The 16,375-nt window shown below is 44.1% G+C and overlaps 3 protein-coding genes across 5 annotated transcripts in view; all 3 read right to left on the minus strand.

Moving 5' to 3' along the window:
* The window catches only part of LOC106804798 (UPF0764 protein C16orf89-like), an 18,851-nt gene extending 8,948 nt beyond the window's left edge, over positions 1 to 9,903 (minus strand). Inside the window, exons 1-2 of the mRNA XM_014806145.1 lie at positions 9,652 to 9,903; positions 7,175 to 7,406 (exon numbers count right to left, since the gene is read on the minus strand). Coding sequence (XP_014661631.1) covers positions 7,175 to 7,391 — 217 coding nt within the window. The 5' untranslated portion in view covers positions 7,392 to 7,406; positions 9,652 to 9,903. The remainder of the gene's footprint in view (positions 1 to 7,174; positions 7,407 to 9,651) is intronic.
* A 154-nt stretch (positions 9,904 to 10,057) lies between these two features.
* Positions 10,058 to 14,293, minus strand: LOC106804818. Of its 3 annotated transcripts, none has more exons than XM_014806163.1 (5): positions 14,091 to 14,293; positions 13,769 to 13,834; positions 13,051 to 13,584; positions 12,901 to 12,990; positions 10,058 to 12,870 (listed from the first exon to the last, which is right to left on the minus strand). In XM_014806163.1, the coding sequence occupies exons 2-5, from the start codon at positions 13,814 to 13,816 to the stop codon at positions 10,693 to 10,695; spliced, it is 2,850 nt and encodes a 949-aa protein (XP_014661649.1). In that variant the 5' UTR covers positions 13,817 to 13,834; positions 14,091 to 14,293; the 3' UTR covers positions 10,058 to 10,692. The 3 variants fall into 3 exon arrangements, with proteins under 3 accessions (XP_014661649.1, XP_014661650.1, XP_014661652.1); XM_014806164.1 differs by having other exon boundaries at positions 10,058 to 12,827; positions 12,948 to 12,977; positions 13,038 to 13,584; positions 14,091 to 14,291; XM_014806166.1 differs by lacking the exon at positions 12,901 to 12,990 and having other exon boundaries at positions 10,058 to 12,767; positions 13,038 to 13,584; positions 14,091 to 14,291.
* A 1,168-nt stretch (positions 14,294 to 15,461) lies between these two features.
* The window catches only part of LOC106804817, a 10,471-nt gene continuing 9,557 nt past the window's right edge, over positions 15,462 to 16,375 (minus strand). The window contains exon 4 of the mRNA XM_014806162.1: positions 15,462 to 16,223. Within this exon, the coding sequence (XP_014661648.1) occupies positions 16,012 to 16,223 (212 nt within the window). The 3' untranslated portion in view covers positions 15,462 to 16,011. The remainder of the gene's footprint in view (positions 16,224 to 16,375) is intronic.

Consider the following 16,375-nt stretch of genomic DNA (forward strand, 5'->3'; position numbering starts at 1 on the left):
CGATGAAGGGTATTAATAGGTAAAACTTTCCTGACAAACCTCATTGACCACTATCGCTGCGTATGACTCGCTGGAATACTCTTCCAATATACGTGCCTTACATTTGGAAGTATCGTATATTATTTTTTATTAGACGCGTCGAGTGACGTTGTTGCGCGTTTATCGTCGCAACTTATAGCCTACTTATAATTATCGTTTGTTCTATACTTGCAATCATCGTCTGATGCGTGGTTGACCCCCTGCAGCGCTGACGTCACGCCTTGCGCCCCCTCGCAGCGCCTGCGCTCGGCAAATAACGTTCACAACAACCTTTGGTCTAAATCGCTTTTCGCGCTGCCGCGGAACAGAAACTGTTTTTCGCGCGAACCACGCTGGCTCTAAGTCAAGTTCGACACCTGCGCACCGCCGTCGTCGCGTGTAATCTAGCGTTAATTTGAGTTAAAATGTTCATTACCCTCGCGTGCCAGTCCGGGCAGCTTTGTCCGCGACAACGTTGATCGGTCATCGTGACTAGTGCCTTTGTGGCAGGCTAAATTCCGGCGTCGCGGCGGCACTCGTTCCGTGCAATACCGGCGCGCCCGCTAATCTCACCCGTACGGCTATGGCAATGGCATGACGAACGACCGCCAATTGCGCAGCCCATCGTGGGCACCTTGCCGGAGTGAACTGCACCGCTGGATTGCCAGATCATTCGCATGGGATATACTCGATGCTAGACCGCGATACGCGTGCACGCGGGGCGGCACTTTGTAATAACTACCGACACTTGTTACGTAATAAGTCTTATATTTAAAATCATGATTATGTATATGTATATGTATACTGTATACTGTATCATGCTCATATGTATCAATGGCTGCTATCGGCCCTATCTACTCGTATACGTATGTTATCGTTTATACGGTATACGTGTAGTATGGGATATGTGACTATATAACTTATATGTTATATGTATATGTATATTGTATATGTATATGTATATGTTATGTATATGTATAGTATACATATATGGTATATGTATATGTATATGTATATGTATATGTATATGTATATGTATGTATATGTATATATATATATATATATATATATATTTATTTATTTATTTATTTATATATTAATTTATAATGAAGCGTTATAATTCAAGCGTTGATATCACGATGAAATTGCTTTGTGAGTTTCTCCGTAACCTCTAGCCAATGCATTCGCTATATACCATTTAATTGAGGCTTATTCAACCTAATAGCTCTAGACAATGGAGCGAGCCGATCATCGATTGCAGACTGTACATTTGGTCCAATCTTCTTTGTAGTACGTTAAGATAATGTTCTTGCTAGCGTTACCCTCATGAGATAACTCTCCTCACCTGGTGCCAATGTGCTCTAAGGATATGAAATACAATTGTGAAACAGACGGGAATTGGTCGGACCGAGATTTCCAATTCGCTAACTCTAGCCTGATAGAGCACACAAACAACCCCTGTGCTGGTCACTCATCCTAGGATTTGTACCAGGGGGGGGTCTAACCGTAACCCAAAGTTGCGAGCATGCGAAGGGGGCTCCTGATCCTATTAAGGTCACCACGCTGCTGCGCTTGTCAGACTGGACAACCCAATAACGACACGCGTATCCGACACACTCCAACCCGTGTAATTCCGGTAATTGAATATTCTACATAGAGATATTCACATTAACGTTCTAAAATTCCATATCGTGATTCAATAATTCTATAACATTCGCCATGCATTGCATATCTTGCCGGTCTGACTCAGACATGCAAGCGTATATATATATATATATATACTTATATATAGCGAGAACGTAAAAGGAATTAGTGAGGAAGAGTGAGCGATAGAGGGAGAGAGAAAATGTGACAGGTGGAGAAAGAGAATCACTATAAGCCTAGCCACATGTGAGCATTTAATGTCCAATATTCTCTGCACTTAAGGTTTGTGGCGGTAAGGGGGATTTGAATGTTTTGCTGTTTGAAACCGAAATCGCGTCAAGAAGGGGAGGATTTTAATTTCCAGATCACCGACGCAAACTTCATATATGACCTTGTTATCGACATTCGACGAGACGGGTAATTGCGGCAGATGGGGACGTTGTCGTATCAGGTACTACAGATATGTACCCGAGGTAGTTTTAGGTTGTTTAGTGATATGTTTATATTTTTATATGAGGTATGTTTAGGGTTAGGGTTAGGGTTAGGGTTATGGTTAGGGTTAGGGTTAGTGTTAGGGTTAGGGTATACTTCTGTAGTACAAGTCTGGTACACTTTGTGTATACATATATGTACCTCGGGTACATATCTGTAGTACCTCATAAGACAACGACCCCTTGAGCGTAATTGTGCCGTAAATTAACTGGCTCGATCGCGCGAGTTCTCGCAATTCGCCGCCGCTCGCTATTGAAGTTTCACTATATCGTCCGATTAAAAACAAACGAACCGAACTCGTCGAGCAACGAGTTGAAAGATCGCCGCTGCGCTCGGGCGACACGCCGACTACCGACGGGCGACCGCACTCGCGTAAAGGTCATTTGGACGTGTCTAGTTTATGTCGACGGCCATCTTGGATTCAGCAACCATGTTAGTAAGACTCGAATCGTAATAGGGTCTTTTTCGAATAAAAACGTAGTGGGTTATCTACTGTCACCGTATGAATTTGCATGCTGAAGTAAATCACGGTAGGTTGAGCAATTCTAGATTTGATTTCGAGATTCGAGAACACTACTAGTTTTATAACTCCACTATCTTGTAGGCCATCTTGGATTTGGCGAGCGTTTTAAAGAAAAAAATCGAAATGGGCTGTTATGAGAAATATCGATAACGAGGTTATGCGCCATCATGAAATTATCAAGCCGCGTTTCAACTCTCTTCGCATGTACCTCAAAGTGCCGACTTTACTTCATGTTTATATACGCCATGTTGCTAGACGGTCACCGTGTGGCCTGCCTGCGCGCCGGCAGAGTATAGGCAAGAGTTGCACGGGGTAACGCGGAACGGGCAGGCGTTGATCGCGTCTTGATTACTCGCATTAATTCATCATTATCGGCGACATGCAGAGCTTCTGCGTACGACGTGCAAGCAAACGCCCGGAGATGACGTCGTCACCCACGTGGCGCCCCCGGTAATAAAGAACGAAGCCGCGAGAGCGTGCCAGAGGCTGCGTGGGTAGACATGCAACGCGCTAAATTCGTATAGAAGGCCCGTCGCCGCAGTCGCAGGCTATTTCTACGTAATCAGCCCGTAATTGCATGCTGGTGCGAGAAATGATTACTTGACCGATGACGTAAGCAGTGCGGTGCAGAACCAGGATGCGCGTGTATACGCACACGAGGTGAGACGATCAGCTGCCTGGTGAGAGACTAAATCACAAAATCACACATGAGACTATAACACCGGCCCTGAAGCCGGCGGCGGATCAAACGGGCAATGAACACGAATGTGCGGTGTATTGTTAATTCAGATGCGCGACATACACGCCGTTGTTGCGTGGCTACGGTTAAATGTTGCGGTCACTCACTCGTACGAACACACATACACCCACCCACACCCTTACACCTCCACCCACCCACACACACACACACACACACACACACACACACACACATGCACACACTCACTCACTCACACACACACACACACACACACACACACACACACACGCACACACACACACACACACAACAACACACACACACACACACACACCACTCACACACACACCACAACACAACACACACCCACACACATTGCACCACACACACAACCACACCCGCACAACACAACACACACACACACACACACACAAGCGCACACACACACAACACACACCTTACCCTCCCCCACACACAACACAAACACACAACCACACACAACATGCACACCAACACCACACACACACACACCACACATGCACACCCACACACACACACAACACACACACACCCACAAACACACACACACAGAACACATTGCACACACACAACACACCACACACACACACACACACAACACACACACGACACACCACACACATCCACCACCCCACAACACAACACACACACACACCACACAACACACACACAACACGCACGCACACACACACACACACACTCGCACACATCATTTCAGCTACTGTCTAAACGTATGATTTAGCGTTATGATGTGGGCTATTGTGAGTTATGTCATATATATATGTCGGACATATTTACAAGTTGATTTTATTGTCGGTGGTAACACGAAATGTACCGGAGAATAGACGAAGCTGCGAAAATATCATTTCATGACAATATAAGTACACTTACCAAACAACAAATTTCAGCTTAGTATATTCACCTTTCGCATACATAGATGCAATGGGTATGCAATATGCATGATAAGCTAAGAGTTACATTAATTGTGAGTCATATAATATATATAGTGTGTATTCTGTGTATTATGCATTTTTGCAATCATAAGACGCATAGCGATAGTTCGGCAATAGAACATACATGAATGTATATTCTAGATATATTATTGTAATAGAGAGGAAGTCTTAATAGCATTAGATACATCATCCCAGGAGATCATCCGATTTGTAGGATAAACTTGCTTTCGCCTATCGTCACAATCGGGTTTTATATTAAACAAAAACGCGAAAATTTAAAAAAATGAAACAGAAGAATTTAATTGTAAAAAGTAAAAAATTGCTAGTACTATTTCGGTTGGCGTAATCGCTTTAAGGCGCCCTTGCTCATATTGAATTTTTTTAGTAAATAATAAAAATAACAATAATAATTTTTGGAATCCGATCATAATCTGAACCCAAAACTTTGTTCGCAACTTTTATCTGTTGAATTTAATCTCTACTTAATTATCGAGGAAATGCGAGAAATCTGTTATCTCATATGCAAGCCATTATATTTAATGTCCCTGTAGAGCTAGCCCGATTCTAGCTCTAGTACTATAGCCCGCGGATCGCTGCCGCAGGGGCCTCGACTGCCCCTGCCGCCTGCGCCAGCGATCCGCGGGCTATAGTACTAGAGCTACCCCGATTCACACTCGCACTGCCCGACATTGGGTGCTCACGGACGCTTCTACATATACCACGTCTGTCTCACAACACAGCTTTAATTTCTCCATCGCAGTAATAAAACGCGTCATCCTGACTCGTGACAATGGCGCGCCAATATGTCATTAGACACGTGTTTGGATGCCCGCGGTGCCACGCGTCCGGTTCCGCCGCTAATGGATGGGAGAAGGTAAGACATTGCGCGCAGGCGAGTCACCTTACTCCCTAAAAAAGAGCCGCATTTGCACCCGCGATTACATCCCCGCGATTACTTATTAACGTAACGTATTATTAATCGCTAGCTTTTTACATAAGGCCAATCTTGCTTATCAGTGTGCTGGGCAGAGAGTACCATTCTAAAAATACGCGTCATATTAATTAAATACAGTAAATTCTCTTTTAGCCCAGGTACTTTATTACCGGGCTCTATCTATTTAGCAACAGGTTTCCTAAGCGGTGTTTTGAAGTATATGTACTTTGTGCGTACCTGTGAGTGAATGAATGTTATATTCAATTTTACGTGGATCGATTCTCTTTAACAGGTCGTTACCGTTTGTGCTCATAAAATTAATACTAACAGAAATTAACAGTTTTTGACGACAAAATGACATTTTACAATGTTCCCATATGCGACGCATGACTATAAACGCCATGCAGGCACCTACGCTCTGTAACATTAAAGTCTATATGAAGCCAATAAAAGCACGTTTTTTTAAAACAGCAATGTGCAGTTCTCTTGATTCATCTCATTCGATCTGATATTGCTAAACTGCACCGACAGCCCTATATGGAAATTAATACATAACGTAAAGGCAAGCGAGTTTAGCTGTTTACTAATGAAAAACGTATGCTTCAAAACTGTTTGTAAAACGTTTTATTAATCCCCTCAATATCATTGAGAAAAGCTCTAGAATATCTGAAGATTTAATCGAATCAGACAAACTAATAACATGTTACAAACACGATTTCAAAACCTATTCACAAAACTAGCGAGGATGAAATAACCCCTATCGTATATTTAAAGGAATAGAAAGCCCATTGATTATGAAATGTTGACGAATGCTAGAGTAACTGGCACCTTGTGTAGTTAATAAGTACATTACCTTATAGCCAAACGCATATTAATTTGTCGAATATCACTGCTGGTTACTAAAAAAATGTCTAATTGATATACGTAAATTTGGTAATCTGGCGCCAACGCTAAATTGCTTGCCAAGCAATATAGCCTCGAATCGGTTAGGTGACGTGACATGTTGCTACGGGTGTTGAGCAGAGAATTGTTTGTCTAGTGACGGCAGTCGTAATGGAGGTAACGCAGGTTCGTACGATTCGTCAAATTGGGTTCTAATATCCTTTTCCACATATTATATGTTGCTTGTAATCTCAAGATCTTCGTATCTTCATTTATTCTCAAGAGTAAAACCATAACGTACGGAATGCGCACTCAGACCACAAGGATCGAAATCACTGATGATAGCATTGCATACAGCCGAGCGAAAATGTCCGGTGCACTATAATCTGTATGACACCCGCTTCGCCAGTTACGGCCGTCATAGCCGGTAGCGGTTTGAAACTGTCAACAACGGATTAATTTGACTGCGGATTTCAATTAGACATTTCTATACACATTTTCTATACACATTTTCTATACATATTTCCTATACACATTTTAGTAACCAGCAGTGATATTGGACAAACGAATACGCGTTTGGCTATAAGGTAATGTACTTATTAACTACACAAGGTGCCAGTTACTCTAGCATTCGTCAACATTTCATAATCAATAAGCTTACTATTTTTTTAATTATGCGCTGATGTCAGGCCAAACAGTTTGAATTCAGTAAAACCCTATAGTGAGCTGGCGCCGGTGTAAATATCAATCCCGTTATGAATTCATCTGACAAAATCAGGTAAACTTCGAAGAATAATTCAATAAACTACGTTAACGACTGTTCTTTTGCTTGCGCAATAAAGTCTTATGTCACACAAGAAATTTTTGCAGTCATAATAAAATTAGTCCAAGCTAAAACGAAGGGCGGCTACACATGGCTCTGACCAAGAGTGATCTAGCATGCGTATACTAAGCAAGAGTCACAAGAGACACGTAGCACGATCACTTACCGCTCACAATTCTGGTCCCGATTATTGCATCGAGGTTCAGGTCTTGAAGGTTGCCCTGCATAAAGCGCAGTGCGCGATGCAAGGCGTCTATGCTCCTGTCAAGATCCGACCACGCATCCCTCTCGTAAGCACCGTCCGGGATTTGATTGTCAATCAGCGAAGCAGTCGCGACCCACAGCACCGCCAATGCTACAAGAAACCATGCTGGGCCCCTCATAGTCCCGTCTCCCACCTGTAAGCAGAGCGAATCTTAACTTACACCTTAATTATGCACATATATTTACTCGCTCGTTTAAAACCGCTCAAGTTGCCTGCGTCTCAATTGTAAAAAGTGAGTGACACTTACGTGCGCTCCGCAAATGCATGCGAACGCACGCACGTACTCACACGCACAACCACCCAGTCACCCACCCACCCATCCAGCCACCCACATATACATACATACATACATACATACATACATACATACATACATACATACATACATATCATACATAATAATAACACCCCCCCCCACACACACGATTGCAGCCACGCCGCACGCACAACGCGCACCGCGCATACGGCGCACAACACACCACACCCACACACACAACTCACACACAATGACAAACAAGCACTTGCCCGTCATTGCTCAAATATTGGTTACACAAACAAAGATAATTGAACAGCGTTTAATTGAAGGCAATTACAGATATTACATAATTTACTAATTATTATTTTACGCAAACTCGTTCGTGTTACATGTTTGCTTTCAGTATCTTTTTAATATCTAATTAAACGCCTTACTCTTTCATAGTCTGTATTATTTAGTTTTGCTGGGGACTCAGCACCATTGCGCTATGTTACGTAGGCTACTGAGGCAAACTTCTGCACGAAGAGTCGCAATTAAATATAATTTCGGCGCATGTATAGCATCATATATAGTCTCTTTCTCGCCCTTACATCCTTCGCACCTCTCTCTCTCTCTCTCTTCTCTCTCTCTCTGCTTCTCTCTCTCTCTCTCTCTCTCTGTTTCCCTCATTCATTCCTTTCTGCTCTCTCGTCTCTCTTTGAAAATTTTTGAAAAAAGCGGCGCCCACATGATCACAGGCATTAAAGCGACAACGGCATATGATTACAAGCTTCCGCTACGCGAAACACAAGCAGCAACCGGAGAGACAGACGCGCGCAATATCATTTGGTCCAACCACCTTACGACGACATGTGAAACAAAGTCGGCAAGAGAATTTTTACGAATGTAAATAGTGACTTACCTTCCAGAAACAAACTCCACAAGATATTTCATAAGAACAATGTTTAAGATCTGTACAGCTGCTATGCCAAAGCGTAAAGAATATAATAGAGAGGAAACAAACGAAAATATTGATGATCATAAACACTGGAAACGCGTAACAACAAAAATTGCACTGCCCGAAAAACGTAATCGTTTGGGCCCAACTGGTTATGAAAACTGCCTGCTAAAGATATTAATATACGAGCAACAGTGGACAATACGCGAAATAGGCGAAATACGTCGGACTAAACAGCTACCTCTTTCAAGGCAAGACTAGACGAACCTAAGGCATCTTTTCATACGATCAAAACGGAACTCGAAGAACTTAGTAAACATATTTTGAACTTGAAAAGACAACAACCTAGAAACTACGCGTTAAATGGAAGTACTGAGCAAATCGCCCACATACTCGAACACTGCGAAAAACTGCAACCTATGCCTTAACAGGAAGTTTCTACATATTGCGATTGCAAACCTGAGACCGCCGACACTGAACAAGAAAACGAACTTGTTAGTTAACTGCAAGACATAAAGCATAAATTTTTTATCTAAGCGAAACGTTCAATGGTAAATCGTGCAATGAATTCGTTTAGCGCCACGCGCCGCAGCAAGTCACGACAATGACGCGCTTATTGTATCTATTGTATTTCTTTAGAACGCCATCACGCATGAACAATAGATGACATTATGCTGATGTTTTTATACTGCTCGGGGATGTTTTCTAAATAGATACTCTGTATTAGGCACTGATGAGTGTGGAGCTTTCGCTCCACACGAAACAGTTCTGTATGCAATAAACAGAGTCAAAATTTCTACAGTGTCCGTATAACTTTATCTATATTTGCTCTACTCATGGTAGTATTGAGCACTCTCGACACACGAGTTCATAAACAACCATTGGTTGTTACTATATTGGTTACTATATTGGTACAACCTATATTGGTTGTACTATATATATATATAATATATTATGTACATATCATATAGTCGCAGAAAGGTATAGGGTTAACTTATTATACTCCGATGACAATTAATCTGTCTACTACGAAGAAAATGTGGTATAATATAATATAATAATATACATATGGTCTGTATATAATAAAGAACAAATCATCGAATTGTTACTGATCTGTTTCCGTTATCACGCGCACGTGTCGTCTTCATGGTGTATAAGCACCGCGGTGCAGGCGTCAACACTCACCTTTGTTTCTCTAGTTCTGCAGCGCTGCCGCAACACGCCGCCACAAAGAGTCGCTTCACGGGCGTCGTTCCACTAGCACAAACTCAAGTCGGCCGATCGTTATTGCTTCCTAGCTTCGTTCGTAAATACTTTTCATGTCAACTTGGCGATGTACCCACAGACATCAGATTCTGTCTCTACGCGCGCAGCTTCAAAGACTGTGTCATACTTTTATACCCGCCCCGCTAACATCGCTGTTTGCCATACACAAGTGCTTGCAGGTTTGGCGTGAAATCGAATTGAGAACCAACAGGGTAGCTGGGAATCGGCGCATGTGAGTGGAAGAGACGTTAGGAATAGTATGTGTTGTATGCAGTTCGCGTCCAAGCCAAGACATGCGACGTGAATAACACGCGAAAACAAATGATAATTTAATAAATTTTAGTATTTATTTGTATTTTACTATATGTAACTTATACATATACGAATAATTCTATAGTGAATGTAAAACAGAGATTAGATGAGTTGAACCAACTACACAACATGAATGTGGTAACAAATGTTTAGAACATATTTAAATTTAGTTTATAGCGCTCCAAGACGAACGCCTACGCCGTTATGCATTCTAGAACACCACGCACCGCATGTGATTTAAAAAATCGCCGGAATACTTGCCGTCGCTATACGATAAAATATCAACCACGAATTGTACAGTCATCAACATAAACACGTGACATCGTAGGGATGGTGATGACGCTAGACATACAGCTGATTCTTAATAGATCGTAAAACACGTGTAAATAGGCCAAACTAGACTCGGCCGTGTCAACAGGTTAACGCGCGAAGGGTCGCCGACCCATTACCGCCGAAACACGTTGGGCGACGCTCTATGTGACAGAGTAATTAATGACGGACAATGACAGCTGACGTGCGCAATACGACGTGCTTATTAGTGGCAATGGTATAAACATTTGACATGAAGCGATTATACTCGAGTCATCCTAGGCGAACTAATATGGAAGGATTTTGTCGAGAGAGCGAGCTACGAATCTCCGTGAGCTATCATGGAATAAAACTGTAAGTGTGCGCACCACGCGGATTGTATCGACCTGGGGCAACACGGCTACCATCGTAAACGGCATGGTCCCTCTGGCTGCTGATCACTTTCATAGTGTTGCCGCCATATCCAGTACCGCCGTTATCGCCTTCTCCCGTACTTGTATAACTAGTACCGCCATTACCGCTAGTTGACTTGCTGTTACCGCCATATCCGTTGGTTGTCTTACTATTACCGCCATATCCATTGCTTGACATGCTGCTACCACCGTAGCCACTACTTGACTTGGTGCCACCACTACCATAACCATTATTGTTTCCATTACTACTTCCGTATCCATTGCCATTTTTCCTACCGCTTCCATATCCGTTATCATTACCGTTGGTACTGCCATATCCATTGCCATTTTTCCTACCGCTTCCATATCCGTTATCATTACCGTTGGTACTGCCATATCCAGCCATTTTCCTACCTTTATATCCGTTATCATTACCGTTGGTACTGCCATATCCATTGCCATTTTTCCTACCGCTTCCATATCCGTTACCATTACCGTTGGTACTGCCATATCCATTGCCATTTTTCCTACCGCTTCCATATCCGTTACCATTACCGTTGGTACTGACATATCCATTGCCATTTTTCCTGCCGCTTCCATATCCGTTACCATTATTCCTGCCGCTTTCATATCCATTGCCATTTCCGTTGCTTTTGCCGTTTCCATTATCCATTGTATTACTTCTTCCATATCCGTTTCCATTTCCCTTAGCATTTCCGTTACCATTTCCGTATCCATTCGTGTTACCGTTTCCATTCGTATTTTCGTGTTCATTATCATCATCCGTGTCGTCCGCTCCATATCCGCCACCGTTTTTATAATCAGCATCGTCGTCGTTGCCTGTATTACCTAGAACGTGAAGGACTAGTGGATCGTCCGCGTGGGTTCTGTAAATAGTATGAATGGGTGGATCTCTGTAAATCTCGCGGTATTCCACCTTCCGCTCGATGAGAGCAGCCTCAATACCTTCCAGGAAATCGTTAAGTGAGAAGCCATTTAAAAGCTGCGCGGTAATCATCTGCTGCATTACTCCGGGCGGGATGCTACCTAACAGCCCTCGTGGAAGACCTGGAAGCCCTGGAAGCCCTGGGATCCCTTGAAGGCCTGGAATGCCTTGGGTGTCTCCTTCGTCGTCGTCGTCGTCGTCGTCGTCGTCGTCGTTAGGTGATGGCAGCAATTGCTCAAAGGCCGTGCCAATGAGTTGCTGCTGCTCAGAAACCGGTAGAGTGAGGAATCTATTCAGCATCAAATCCGCGTTCTCTGAGGCGACCGAGGGTAACCCAATGCCAGCTGCCTCGCCTATCTGGCCGGAAAATGCATTTATGACTCGCGCTAATAATTGTTGCTGGCCCGCTGGAATTTGGTTTCGGTTTATTCTTCGCCCAGCGAATTGGCGAGTTACGGTCGGTCTACGTCGCGTTGGAATGAGCTGCGTGTCTGCGTCCTGCTCCGGCATTATTCGGTCCTGAGCAGAAAACACCCTTTCGCGTAATCCCTGTATGAATCTATTTGCTCCCGCAGCGTTGCCTTCTCCCTCTACACCCCGCTCGCTCTGGCCGTCGCTCTGTCTAATCAATGCGCGGATTCGCTGCACCAGTGCATTTTGCCCCCTACCCGGGGAACGGTCTCCATCATCATCTTGTGTTCCTGCGTCGGCATCATCGTCATCTTGTGCTCCCGCAGCGTTGCCTTCTCCCTCTACACCCCGCCCTCTCTGGCCGTCGCTCTGTCTAATCAATGCGCGGATTCGCTGCACCAGTGCATTTTGCCCCCTACCCGGCGAACGGTCTCCATCATCATCTTGTGTTCCTGCGTCGGCATCATCGTCATCTTGTGCTCCCGCAGCGTTGCCTTCTCCCTCTACACCCCGCCCGCTCTGGCCGTCGCTCCGTCTAAACAATGCGCGGATTCGCTGCACTAGTGCATTTTGCCTCCTACCCGGCGAACGGTCTCCATCATCATCTTGCGCCCCCGCCTCGGCATTATCGTCATCTTGTGCTCCTTGATCGTCGTCATCGTCACCTTGTGTTCCTGCGTCGGCATCATCGTCATCTTGTGCTCCTTGATCGTCGTCATTGTCACCTTGTGTTCCTGCGTCGGCATCATCGTCATCTTGTGCTCCTTGGTCGTCGTCATCGTCATCTTGTGCTCCTTGGTCGTCGTCATCGTCATCTTGTGTTCCTGCGTTGGCATCATCGTCACCTTGTGTTCCTGCGTCGGCATCATCGTCATCTTGTGCTCCTTGGTCGTCATCATCATTATCTTGTGCTCCTAGGTCGTCATCATCGTCATCTTGTGCTCCTTGGTCGTCGTCATCGTCATCTTGTGTTTCTGCGTTGGCATCATCGTCATCTTGTGTTCCTGCCTCGGTATCATCATCATCTTGTGCCCCTTGGTCGTTATCATCATTATCATCTTGTGCTCCTTGGTCGTCATCATCGTCGTTTTGCTCATCGTCGTCATCATTATCTCTATCAACTTTAAGCCCGACTGCGTTTCCTCTACCTTCATTTTCGCCCTGATTCTCCTCTTCAACTTCTGCGCGCAGCGATCCAGTATTGAGCCGTATCGTTGATTTCGACGCGAGCAGTGTTTGCAGTTGCTTCACAACATCAAATCCGATTCCAGCTGAATCACTTTCTTCCGTCTCTGTCGAATCAGTGCCGAGGAAAGATGAGAAAATGTTTAAGAAATCAATCATGTCGTCAGTATCCATTTGTCCAGTAGACTGTTTGGGTGGGTCGCCAAACGGTACCGTTATTCCTTGAGAATCAGTCGTCCCATCCGTGGATCCGTCTTGTGTGGTCGGATCGTCTGTTGTCTGACCGTGCGCGCATGACTGTAAGAAAATCGGATTGTTTTGTAAGTCGCGACCCTTACTGGTTCGTTCTGCATATGAAATCACCATCTTAGCGCTACTCAAAATACGTTATAGTTGCGTCATCTTTTTACTCCATTCGTCGAATAGTAAATAACGATATTATAATGCGATGCCTAGCGAAACGCTCTGCTTGCATGCTTACCGCAATAATCAGAATGCCAAGAGCCGCAACAACAACGCAAGTCTTCATGATTGCTGCACCGTATACCTGTGAAGTATCAAAGAAAGCACGGTAACCCTATATTAGGCGTTAAATGCATTACGCGGCAATGGCGCAGACATAACTGTCTTACTTTCTCGCAACAAACGCATTCACGTCTAATTCTCCCGCGCAACGGGTGGCGCGTATAATTGTGGCAAAGGGTTATAACACCGGTCGCACCATATTGTAAACACTTTTTGTCACGCGATTATCACCTATAGTCCGCCACTGTAAACTAGCGAACTCTCAACAGCTCACTTACCGTCCGTGCGGAGCTGAGCGCCTTCGGTAACCTCTGCCTGTTCAATGCCGACTCAACGCGGAGCAATGCAGAATATAGCAGCGCGCCGTACAAGTTTAAGCGTCACACTCGGTGCCGATGCTTGCGACGATATCGCTGAGCTGAGAGTTTCCAGCTTTGAGCACAACCTAGCAATTTGGTTGGGGACTAACGCCCTACGGGCTAGAGGGTAATGTTCCGTTTGTTCCGGCATTGGCAGCGCGAAGCGCAGCTAACTACTGGCCGGTGTCTTGTTTGACACAGTCGTGACTAATAGTGTGTAATTATTCAGCTATTTTCAGTAATCTTTCTTCCGTAATCGACCTGCGAGTGTGTTACCTCGTGTCTAGAGCTCGGCGGAGGCAGTTACTGCACAGATTTTCAGGTCTACAGCTATTTCAGATGATAGATCGATTTACAATTATATATCCCGATTCGAGTTTTTTGTTGATATTAATTAATTAACCTAAGATCGTTGATCGATTGTGTGAAGATAGTTTGTGATGTTATATACGAGTAAGAGCAGGGGGCCGAAGGATTGTAACACAGACTAGGCTAACTGCCCTCGTGCAATGACCTCAATAGCCGACCCGACATGACCTATAGCTACACGGTGCGAAACTGACTTTTAAATGTACAGACTGGCCAATGACAAATTGTGTAAGCTAGAGATTGGCGTGCATAATTTAAGCAGGCAGACCCCTTGCGTTTACATCTGGTTCGGCAAATCGGGGTGCGGAATTCGTTTTTTATGATGTTAAGTCGTTGGTTTCTAGCCTGGGGTCCCGACCTAATTCAGGGTCGTGGGGTCTTCAGTAATGTCGCGGAGTGTGAAGAAAATCACACGCCAATCTGCACTGTTTCATCGGTGATACGTGCTGCTCTGTGGAGCCATCCCTGTCTCTGTCGTGTGCGGACTATCCGGACGCTAACCTCTCTATTAATACGACTTTGCTGCGGAATGAAGAGCATTGTGCGACCGTTAGAAGCCTCGAACGCAGCCAACATTTAACTAATTACGACGTAATATTCGTTATACGAAAATGACCGAGTCCCGATTAAAGGGCGATAGGATATAGATTTGAGTGGATTAAGCATTTATTATTGATTAATTAATAAATTGTATTGTAGTTTTTTATTAAGATTTTAAGTATAGCGCATCTCCTCTATCCTAGTATTGTGAACTTTACTCGCAAACGCATACGCCGCAAAACAAATAGAATTGTCGAATATGTTACGGCTTCTAATTTCAATCTTCACCAAAATGACATGTGTAGACTCCAAATGATATTGTGGACCCTTTATTTATAACTATCACAAAACTATCATATGGAACGAAATAACGTAAGAAAATAGGTATGTGAAACTGTTTTTATTCAGCGTGAATTCATACGTGCACACATCACGTGGAATAAATCTACAGAAATTTACAATAACTGGAAAGGTGTCCGGTAAGCGACGTACATATATGAACACGAGAAATGCAATGTGTGAAACGTGTGCGATAGTACCTCACATTAGTTCAGATCTATTCTTCATTCTACATCTAGTCGTTTACAAGTAATTTTTTTTTATTGGAGGTACATCAACAGAGACGTTTGTGATGCAGGTTAAAACTACGTAGGGTCTAAACACCCCCGCTTAAACTCACATCACTCTCGATGATTATACTCCAACCAATCACCACTAAATGTTGCCTAAAAATATTGCAGGATATATTAAAAAAAGAGCGCATGTACATATACTCCATATAGATCACGTTAATGAAATCGAGTTAAAACGTATACAACGATGAACGTACGAATGCATGTAAAAGTACAAAACTATACAGCCGCGAATGCATTCTTAGTTCGATAAAACCGTCTTCTTACAATATCCTGCGATAACACGCGAACGAGAGTTGCTACCTAAGAATTACAGCGATAAGGCCGATAGCGATGCACAAAAGCCCGTGCATGCGCTCTGAACCGTTGCAGAGGTCGGTTTGACAGTAGCACAAGCTGGTCATGTAGCCAGATACGAGCTCGTCAGCACATCCGTACTGGTCTCTCTTTCTCCAGTCGATCTGATCTGAAGTCGTGCGCAGATGGCAATATCGTTTAACGACCTTTACACCTAAAGCAAAAGGAAAGCGTGTAAACACGTACGTGTGCGTGGCGTTTGCTTGCGCGCGTCTCTCTCGCTCTCTGTCTCTCTCTGTCTCTCTCTCTCCCTCTCTCTCTCTCTCTCTCTCTCTCTCTCTCTCTCTCTGTGTGTGTGCGTGCGTG

Source organism: Priapulus caudatus, unplaced genomic scaffold (assembly GCF_000485595.1).
Source record: "Priapulus caudatus unplaced genomic scaffold, Priapulus_caudatus-5.0.1 Scaffold88, whole genome shotgun sequence".
Lineage (NCBI taxonomy): Eukaryota > Metazoa > Priapulida > Priapulimorpha > Priapulimorphida > Priapulidae > Priapulus > Priapulus caudatus.

Bases quoted from the DNA above. Each gene is read 5' to 3' on its own strand.
- LOC106804818 (XM_014806163.1), bottom strand. From the start codon at position 13,816: ATGAAGACTTGCGTTGTTGTTGCGGCTCTTGGCATTCTGATTATTGCG. The intron at 13,585-13,768 runs GTAAGCATGCAA...ATTTTCTTACAG, and splicing joins TTGGCATTCTGATTATTGCG to TCATGCGCGCACGGTCAGAC. The intron at 12,871-12,900 runs CAAGGAGCACAA...GATGACGACGAC, and splicing joins AAGATGACGATGACGACGAC to CAAGGAGCACAAGATGACGA.